Source organism: Alexandromys fortis, unplaced genomic scaffold, assembly GCF_014885135.2.
Source record: "Alexandromys fortis isolate MF-2015 unplaced genomic scaffold, M_Fortis_MF-2015_v1.1 scaffold_90, whole genome shotgun sequence".
Classification (NCBI taxonomy): domain Eukaryota; kingdom Metazoa; phylum Chordata; class Mammalia; order Rodentia; family Cricetidae; genus Alexandromys; species Alexandromys fortis.
The window spans coordinates 7,539,529-7,549,571 of NW_026067985.1; the positions used below are offsets into that span (position 1 = coordinate 7,539,529).

The 10,043-nt window shown below is 52.0% G+C and overlaps 2 protein-coding genes across 2 annotated transcripts in view; one reads left to right on the forward strand and one right to left on the reverse strand.

The window, feature by feature from the left end:
• Positions 1-325: 325 nt before the first annotated feature.
• Myl2 (myosin light chain 2) lies at positions 326-6,477 on the forward strand. The gene is made up of 7 exons (XM_050159042.1): positions 326-562; positions 1,188-1,277; positions 2,775-2,850; positions 4,042-4,146; positions 5,115-5,193; positions 5,276-5,324; positions 6,301-6,477. The coding sequence occupies exons 1-7, from the start codon at positions 560-562 to the stop codon at positions 6,397-6,399; spliced, it is 501 nt and encodes a 166-aa protein (XP_050014999.1). The 5' UTR covers positions 326-559; the 3' UTR covers positions 6,400-6,477.
• A 1,247-nt stretch (positions 6,478-7,724) lies between these two features.
• Ccdc63 (coiled-coil domain containing 63) overlaps positions 7,725-10,043 on the reverse strand; it is a 31,722-nt gene continuing 29,403 nt past the window's right edge. Inside the window, exons 10-11 of the mRNA XM_050159052.1 lie at positions 8,834-9,037; positions 7,725-7,864 (exon numbers count right to left, since the gene is read on the reverse strand). Of these exons, the coding sequence (XP_050015009.1) occupies positions 7,725-7,864; positions 8,834-9,037 (344 nt within the window). The remainder of the gene's footprint in view (positions 7,865-8,833; positions 9,038-10,043) is intronic.

Below are 10,043 nucleotides of genomic sequence, written 5' to 3' on the forward strand. Positions count from 1 at the left end.
GAAGGCCCCCGCCTCGGGAGCTGGCTGTCTATCACACTGCCTGCTCAGTGTGTGAACACTGCGGATACAAATCAGGGAAGAGATACAAATCAGGGAAGGGAGGCCAAGAACGAGGGTGGGTGACATTTGAGCAAAGATAGGGCGCCCCAGAGCCTGCCCCAGGAGCGCAGGTGCACAGGCCCCGAGGTGCTAGGGAGCCTAATTACAGAGGTTCACGCCTCCTCCTCCAGGGTTCCTTTTCCCCACTAGACAATGACAGGCGTGGCAGGCGGCACTGAGCATCACTCCCAGGCCAGGCCCCAGCCACTGCCTCTTTAACCTTGAAGGCATTTTTGGGTCTCACGTGTCAATCCAGGCGGTGGCCGCCAGTGAGCAGCTCTTACTTCAGAAGAACGGCATGGAGTGGGGGGGCTTAGGTGGCCTCTGCCTCACCTACAACTGCCAAAAGTGGTCATGGGGTTATTTTTAACCCCGGGGAAGAGGTATTTATTGTTCAACAGCAGATGCAGGCCAGTAGACTCGTGGAGTTCTCCAGAGGCAGCAGCCAGCTCCAGACACCATGGTGAGTGGCCAGTGGACCCTTGAGGGAAGATGCAGGGTGGGCAATCAAGAGGCACCCTGTAAGCTAAGGACCCCATTGAAGGAGGAGGGAAGTTTTCATGACCCCCCCCCCAGCCCTAGATGGACCAGCACTGTGTACCAGCCATGCAGAGTGACCCCAGTCAGTGTCCCCAAGGAGCCGAAAAGAGCAGCTCCCTAGGGGAACTTGCAAAAATTGAATAAAAGAGGGGTAGGTTTTGGGTTAAGGTTGGGTTTTGGTTTTGGTTGTTTGTTTTCCATTCAGGAAAGTTTTTCTGGTTCTATCTTCTGAACTTGGAACTGTTAAAAGGTCCTCCTTCATAGTGCTGGGTAGGTGTCTGCCTCCCAACCTCCTAGTCAGAGCGAGACAGTGGCTGGGGCACAGACTATGTGGATTTCTGTGGCTGTGTGGCCTGGGATAAGTGACTCACTCTCTCTGAGCCTCCAGTAAGTCTGTCTCCTTGGTGGAGCCGAGAGAGAATGAGATAATGTTTGCGTGCTTTCAAGTGTCGTTTTCTCTCTCGTGTTGTCTGGGCAAAGGAGAGTCCCTCACCAGGTGACGGGGCAGGCCTGGGACTCACCGTGCCTAATGGCTGCTTCCTCCCCAGGCACCAAAGAAAGCCAAGAAGAGAATAGAAGGCGGAAGCTCCAACGTGTTCTCCATGTTTGAGCAGGCCCAGATCCAGGAATTCAAGGAGGTGGGTGTGGCAGCCCCCTCCCCAGATGAAGGACACCCCACCCACCGGGGAGATGACCTGCATGCCCACGTGCCCAGGCTCATCCAGACTGTCTGCAAACCCCTGAACAAACACTTGGTCTTAGTAACGTCTATAGATTATTTAAAAAAAAAATTGCACCTCCTGGCTGACATACAGGGAATCTTCCAGAAAAGCACAGAAGTGCTGGGGAGCCACAGTTACCCACTGGCAATCTCTCCTCAGTGTTGATTCCCACTTTGGTCACCTGTGTCCTGAGGTCCTCAGTCGCTCCTGTGCTTGGAGGGGGGGCGCGGGGGGGCAAAAAGATGAACGACAGAGAGAGAGAGAGAGAGAGAGAGAGAGAGAGAGAGAGAGAGAGAGAGAGAGAGAGAGGATGGCGAGAGAACCAAGTCCAGCCCCTGGTCCCTATAGTCCTTCCTGATTCCCTTTCCCTGCCTGGGTCCTGGTGCACTGGGCTGGGCAGCATGGCCGTCCACCCATGCCCATCACTGTTATGTCTATCCTTGCCGCGTCTCTGCATATTAACCATGGAGAATTTCCTTTCCAGTGCCAAAGCAGAAAGGGCAGGGCCACCTTGGACAACTGAGTGCGGCTCTGCGTGAAGCCTGCCGCCCTCAACAGTGGGCTCTGCCTTGCTGCAAGCACCTCTGGCCCTAATTAAAGCGGCCAAATGAAGCCACTGGCCATGGTCAGAGTCATGTCCCAGCAGCACGGGTTCCTCACTCACACCTGGCCCTTGGCAGGGGGAGGGGCTGTGGTCACACAAGCATTTCTACATAGGTTCTAAGATGGTACCTCTGTTCCTACTAACACCACCTCCTGTGGATCAGCAGATTTTACTCTTACCGTGTCTTTACCAGTCACCACCTTGAAAGCTCAGGTCACCTGTCACCTCAAAAGAGGAAACTTGGTGCCTGTGGTCAGTTCTCTCCTGGAGTACCCAGGCAACCTGTGGCCCACGGTCGGTAGTCTTGGCCTTGCTCCCTCTGTGAAACCCTGCTGTGACAAGGATGGAACCACTGTTCTTTTTCAGGGCTGAACCATGCTCGGTAGCATGAGCCTCATTTGGGGTCCCATTCCTCCTTCGAAGATGTTAGGGTGTGCCTGGAGCTCTCCTACATCAGAATGTCTGGACAGGGTCTTTCGTTATTGTTTTCGAGACAGGGTTTATCTGTGTAATAGGCCTGACTGTTCTGGAACTCACTCTGTAGACCAAGCTGACCTCGAACTCACAGAGATCCACCTGCCTCTGCCTCCCGAGTGCCGGGATTAAAGGCATGCACCTCTACTGCTCAGCTTCTAGACAGGGTTTTATAGGGACATGATTTTGATTTTCTAGGGTGGGGGCCTAACAGGGACATTGCAGTTAAATCAGCTCAAGACTGTTTCCAATTCTTCAATCCATTCTATGTTGTGGTCTCTGGAGTTCCCAGAAACCCCTTCCCTGTCCTCAGCTGAACTCTCCCTGCCCCACAGGCCTTCACAATCATGGACCAGAACAGAGATGGCTTCATTGACAAGAATGACCTGAGGGACACATTTGCTGCCCTAGGTATGTGGCGTGAGCCCTGCACGGAGACTGCCTTCCCATAATAGGGTAGAAGGTGGAGGAGGGGTAGTGCGGGCATCGAAAGAAGCCAAGAGCCTGTTTGTCATATGCCAAAGCTTCAGCTGCAGCCAGGCTTTGGGAGCCACTCCCGGGTCTTCCCATGCTTCCTCCTTTCCTTTTAACCCAAGGTGTGGGGGGAGGGGCAGGACAGACAGATTTTATAGCACACTCCTGGCTCATCATAGAAAATTTAAACTACTCAGAAAAGAATAAAGGAGAAAACAGAATTACCCAGGCCATGCTCTCATCAACGCTTCAGTGTCAGACCTTAAAATCCTACCAGATATTTGGTTTTCAGGCTACTGGGGTCATCCCATTTGGGATTTTGGCTTATTCAGCATTTCAAGTGTGTGAGCCTGCCTCCCAGTCCCCCCTGTGCCCATCCACAAAACTCAGGGCTCCCAGAACAGCTCTGGGAGTTGTTCTCCACCTTTGTAACTGCTGCGGCCTTTTACCTTAAAAACGCAGTCTTAGGAAGGGACCAGCATTGTCCGGTTTGCACAGAGACAGGCGTGCCGGAGAGAGAGCAGGGATGTGACACCGTGCAGCTCGGGCTGCAGCAAGCCTGACCGAGTTCCCTTGGTGACTGGAGACGCAGCCCTCTACCCGCATCTCAGAAGGGCATCACAACACAAGCACGTTTTACTTATATTAAAGGTTTCAGGCCTGAAGACATTATTCATTTAATGAGCACAAGTCTCATGTAGCCCAGGCTAGCCTCAACCTCACTATGTAGGAGAACCTTGAACTTCTGATCTTCCCAGTGCAGGCATTCGCCACCACACCGGGTTTATGAGGTGCTGGGGTGGGGTGGGACCAAGGGCCTCTTGCATTCTAGACCACCACTTAATCCCCTGAACCATGACCCCAGCCTTGACAACACTGTTTTAGCCACCCCAGTCCACATCAGATGCTGGCTGACTGCTCGAGAACCTCTCTCTCTCTCTCTCTCTCTCTCTCTCTCTCTCTCTCTCTCTCTCTCTCTCTCTCTCTCACACACACACACACACACACACACACACACACACACACACACCACTGTCCCCGACGGTTCCCAGACCAGCTTCCTGGAAGCTGGGTCACAAAGGACCACAGCTGCCCCTCCCAGCGCTCAGTCCCAGTGTTTCCCGCTAGGACGTGTGAATGTGAAAAATGAAGAGATTGATGAAATGATCAAGGAGGCTCCAGGACCGATCAACTTCACTGTGTTTCTCACCATGTTTGGGGAGAAACTTAAAGGTGAGTTTGTGCATGTGAGTGTGAGCATGCGTGTGTGTGTGATCACCTGTGGGCATGCATTAAGCTCTAGAAGAGACAGCATGGGCGAAAGATGGGCAACTCACAAGTGGAAAAGTATCCATTGAAAACTAGTGTGGAAGGATGGCTCAGTGGTTTAAAGCACTGCCTGCTCTTCCAAAGGACCCAGGTTCAATTCCCAGCACCTACATAGTGGTTCACGACCGTCTGTAACTTCAGTTTCAAGAGGTCCAATGCTCTCTCTGGAGACCAGGCACACATGTAGTACACAGTATATATGCAAGCAAAAGACCCATACACATGAAAAATAATAAAAAGAAGAACAATAGCATAAAAGCAAGCAGGGTTGCTGCTTCAGCTGCTGATGGGGCTGTTCCAGCAGGGGATCCCTCCTCCAGTGGCGGTGTGGGGGTATACTCCTCCAGCAGGAGAAGCTGCTCGGCAATGGGCTATTTCCAAGTCCTCTACCCAGCCTTGGGCTGGTCGGCTTCAGTGACTGACATATTTTGGAGCACCTGAGTGGCTGGCTCTACTCTTACCCCCCAGGTCATGGTGGATTCAGAGACAGAAAGACAACTTACTTGAAAGGCCCTGCAACCCACAAAGTCCCAGAGTCAACCTGCCCAGTCTTGTTCTGGAAGCCTCCCTTGCGTTTGACTTCCTGTTGGCTCCTCGGCCTTCTCTTAAGATATTATTATTTATGTGTATATGTGCGTACATAGCACATGCGTGCAGTGCCCATGGAGGCCAGGAGAGGCGGGGTTATGGGAGGATGAGAAGAGCAGCAAGCCCTCTTGTTGAGCCAACTCCCCAGCCTTTGTTTAAACCCAGATCTCCCTGAGGGAAATGGCCTTGCCCCAGCCACTCTGGCTCAGGGGGACCTGGGTCCACTTCCTACGGCCCCAGTGGCTCCCGTCCCATCAGATTGGTAAGCCTACCTTCTCTTACAGGGGCTGACCCCGAGGAGACCATTCTCAACGCATTCAAGGTGTTTGACCCTGAAGGCAAAGGGTCGCTGAAGGCTGACTAGTGAGTGACTTCTGAGGGAGTGGGGTCCCCACTTTCCACCCCCGACATATGTCACCATCACCTGCTCTCTCCTCTCCTACAGTGTCCGGGAGATGTTGACCACACAAGCAGAGAGATTCTCCAAAGAGGAGGTACAGGGTTCTCAGTGTCCCCACTGCCCAGCCCCCTTCACAAGAACTCTGTTTCGCTCTGGTGTATATCCCCCATCACTCATGGGACTTTAGACTTTAACCTCACTGTGCCTCAGTCTCCCCATCTGTCAAGGTGGGATGAGAACAGAATCCACTGCCACATGCCACGAGGCTCGGTGGTGTTCACAGTGCACAATGCCATCACAGGGCCAGGGCACAGTGTCTTTTGGTGGTTACAAATTCAAGCCAGCTAGGTCTCATGACACAGGCCTGTGGCAGCCAATAGCTGTCCCAGCTACCAGAGAAGCTGAGGCAGGAGGATTGCAGGTTTAAGGCCAACCTGGGCAACTTGGTCAGACCTGCCACAAAATAAAGATTAACAAGGCTGGTACTGTAGCTCAGGCTTAGAGCACTCGCCTGGTGTGCAAGGAAACCTGGGTTCAATCCCCGGCACGGCAAGATAGAGAAAATTGGGGGGAACCAATAGTAGCCATTCAAAACCATGTTGGGGGAGGGGGTGCCTTTTAAGACAGAGTCTCACTACACGGCCCTGGCTGGTCTGGAACTTGCTATTTAATCCAGGTGACTTTAAATTCCCAGACCTTCTGTCTGCCTCCCTGTGCTGGGATCGCAGGCACCATTATGACGGCTTCGCTCAATACTTTTCAAACAGGGAAACTGTATGTAAAATAACCACCTCGATTTCTGGTTTCCCTCCAAGAATGTGACCACAACAGGCCCTCTGCCTGCATTCAGCTGCAGTCCCCACCAGGCCCTGACATACCTGAACCTGATCCACCCAGCTCCCTGTGTGGCTGCACCTCTATTCTCCACTGCAGGGTGCCTGGGGTGTCTAGGGGACCTTGGGGTCAGGCAGCTGTGGAACAGGGGTCCTTCCCAGGTCTTTCCTGGGCTCTCAGGCCTCCCTGCCCCTTGCCACTCTCATTGTCTCTGTCCCCACCATTCTTGCTCTCAGATCGACCAGATGTTCACAGCCTTTCCCCCAGATGTCACTGGCAATCTCGATTACAAGAACTTAGTCCACATCATCACCCACGGGGAAGAGAAGGACTGAGCCCTGAGCCCAGCCTCGGGTGACCTACAGCCTGCTCTCCAGCCCAGCCCCTGCCACCCCAGCCAAGGCCATGTGCAAATAAACAGGAAGTCTTGGATCTAGTCATGATGGCTGTTGGTTCACTGGTCCTGTGTAGCCAAACTCAAAAAGTATTTGGGTTGTGTGAAGGCTGCAAGGAATCTCATTTCAAAAAACAAAGGACTTTTGCCTGGCACACTCCTCTAATCCCAGCAGAGGCAGAGGCAGGTGGATCTCTGAGTTTGAGGCCAGCCTGGTCTATGGATAGAGTTCCAGGATGGTCAGAGCTACACAGAGAAACCCTGTCTCAAAAAAAGGGAAGGAAGGGGAGGGAGGGGAGGTGAAGGGAGGGGAGGGATGGAGAGGAGGGAGGGAGGGAGGAAGGAAGGAAGGAAGGAAAGAAAGAAAGAAAGAAAGAAAGAAAGAAAGAAAGAAAGAAAGAAAGAAAGAAGTTCCAAAAGCACAGAAGTCCATGGGCTCAGGAGCAGCTGCATCCAGGGTGGCCGGTGCCATCTCTCCATCTGCCCCAAGGCAGCTTTCCTTTAGCTCTGTTTGCTTTGGGGAGGGACTTGGTACACCACAGCCTGGGCATTGTGGCACACACCCTTTAATCCCAGCACTCAGGAGGTAGAGGCAGGAGGATCTCTGAGTTCCAGACTTAGACTGGATAATCCCAGAACTCAGGAGGATCTCTGTGAGTTTCATACTTAGACAGGATTAAATTATGAGTTTCAGGCCAGCCTGGGCTACATAATGAGAGCCTGTGTCAAAAAAAAAAAAAAAAAACCAACTGGTATCAGTCCCTGGATCCCCTAACCTGGGCCTTGTGTGGCCCTAGAGCCAAGTCCCTATAGATGAAGTAAAAATGGAAAGCCAACTTCAAGAGACTCGCTGGGATCAAGCATGGTGACTGCCTAGTCTGAGAGAGAAGGCCTTGTCTGAGAGAGAAGGAACCCACAGCCCCATCCCCAGGGTCAAATCCAGCTGTGTAATCGATGAAGTCCCTATGGGCCCCTTGCAGGAAGCTGGAGTTCAAAGGGTGGGTGCTGGAGGAACAGAGCCCCCAAACTTTGACTCTCCATACCCCACCTGTGGTCCTGTGAGCATCCCTCAGGGACACCCATTCTTCCAGGAGCACTGAACCTGGGGCCCCAGATTTTGAGTTCCATCCTGCTCTGTCCCCCACCCCACATAAGGTTGGTTTCCAGCCCTCCCTCGGAGTGCCTTAGCATAGCACATGCAAAGGCCCTGGGGCTCAGGAAGAAAACATTTATTATCTCTGGGTGTGGAACACAGCTACCTGCAGCTCAGCCTACCACCTTCTTCTTGGGCCTCAGTTCATCCCCCTTCTCCGACAGGGTGTCCTGTGGGTCCTTGCCACGGTCCTTGTGAAGGTAGTTCTCCAAGACCAGCTGCCGGAGGCTGCTGTGGTCCAGGGGCTGCTCCACTGCACCCAGGACAGAGCTCTGTGAGGAGCTGGGAGTTGACACCCAGCTCACTTCCTTCCCAGGGACAGTGTCACTCCATGCTGAGCTGGGCATGGTGTGGAAAGCCCTGGAGAGCTCCAAGCAGAGATGTGCCCTCAGGGAGTTCCCAAGCAAGAGTTTGGTTTCATAGCAAGGACAAAACTGCACGGCACAGCCCATGTTTGATGGCCAAGCTATCTTACCCAGAGTGATATTTGCTTTAGTGGCTGCATAATGCTCCATTGTTTGTTAAATTCTGACTTAAGAGTGAATGGTGCGCCGGTGGTGGTGCACGCCTTTAATCCCAGCACTTGGGAGGCAGAGGCAGGAGGATCTCTGTGAGTTCGAGACCAGCCTGGTCTACAAGAGCTAGTTCCAGGACAGGCTCCAAAACCACAGAGAAACCCTGTCTCAAAAAAAACAAAAAAAAAAAGAGTGAATGGTGCATGTGTGTAGGTGTGCATACATGTGTGTATGTATATGCTTGAATATGTGTGCATACATGTGTGTATGCTTGAGAATGTGTGTATGTGTGTGCAAATGTGTGTGCATGTGTTTGAGAACATATGTATGTGCATATGAGTGTATGAGAATAAGTGTGTGTTTATCTTTGTATGTTTGAATGAGTATGTACATAAGAGTGTGTGTGTGCGCGCGCGCGTGCGTGTGTGCACAAGTGCGCGCGCGCTGGTTCCTTTGCTTGTTTCTGATTTGGGGCTACAGTGACTATGTTCTGACTTTTGCTCTGACCCCTCAGTTTTCCGTAAGGATATATGCCCATCTGTGTTTTCAAACCAGTGCCACAGTGTGATGATTGCTCACACAGTGGGATGTTACTCAAGGAAGTAACGAGGGAAACTGAGGCTTGGCCCACAGACCCTGTAGGGACTTGGGCTCCTTAAGAGACTCTATCCAGTGGGCCACCTGCGTGGCAGTGAGAAAGAACTCACCCTCTTCAAGTTTGTCACTGAAGGAGTCTGCCCCAAACACAGGGGGCACAACCTTTGTGGGCTCTGGGGGCTTGAGTAGGGCAGAGCCGCCCCAGAAGGGGTTGACGAAGGGCTGTGGTACATCCACGTCGGGCCCCTCCGAATCCTGCAGGCGCCGGAATGACTCCAGGAGCAGAAGGTCATTGGTCTTCTTCTCGATGATGGCTGGAAGACAACGGGGTCACGGTCACCACGAGTGACAGCTTCTCAGAAAGCGTGGTCTGAAAAGGTTCCCTCAGTGTTGACAATGGAAGGCCAAAATTCAGCTTTCCACTGTAAACTAAAAGTCAAGGTAGCCTGACTCGGGGCCTTTGCTGATGTCTTTTCTTCTGTCGGGGAAGTGGGTGTTGGGGTTCAAACCCAAGCCCTCTGCAAAAGCAGTACAGGCTCTTAGCCGCTGAGCATCTATCTCTCCAGCCCCTGTGGGTTAAATTTTAAGAATAGAGGGGCACCATTCATGCCAAGCTGCTGTGACCTGAGTTTTCATGTCTGCTCTCTACCCTGAACGGTGAAGCCAAACCTGGAAATGCAAAAGGCGGTCAGCCAGCACGCGCTACACACCGGGCCCCACTCTCAGAGTTCATTTCCTGCTTCCGATCAGGATTTTTGTTTTTTTCTTGTCTTATTACCTCTGCAAGGGTTACTATATGGCACTAAACAAGCTCAATGGAGCCCCATGCTTGCCTTCTTCTTCATCTTAGAGAAAAAAGCATGAGGCTCAAATACGAAGCGTGTATGTATGCGTGTGTAGCGGCATTTCATCTGTATGTTAATAAATAAAATTTACCTGAAGATCAGAGAGTGAAACAGCCCCACTGGCCGGCCATACAGACCAGGCAGTGGTGACGCACACCTTTAATCTCAGTAGCCACACTAGTTTGACACAGAAACAGGGCGGTTCAGGCCTTTAATCCCAGCCAAAGAGAGGAATGTAAAACTGGAGGAGGTGGCTCTCAGTCTTTCTCAGTTTGAGATTCCTGGAGGCAGGGTGGCCATTTTCAGACTGAAGTCAAGGATAGAGCCAGTGGCTGGCTGCTTTGCTTTTTTGGTCTTCAGGTTGAACCCCAGTTTCTGTCTCTGAGTTTTTATTAATTGTGCTTTATTTGGTGCCCAACTTTTTGGGCACAAATTTACAAAAAAAAAAAAAAAAAAAGCAATTTGGCTGAGGGGT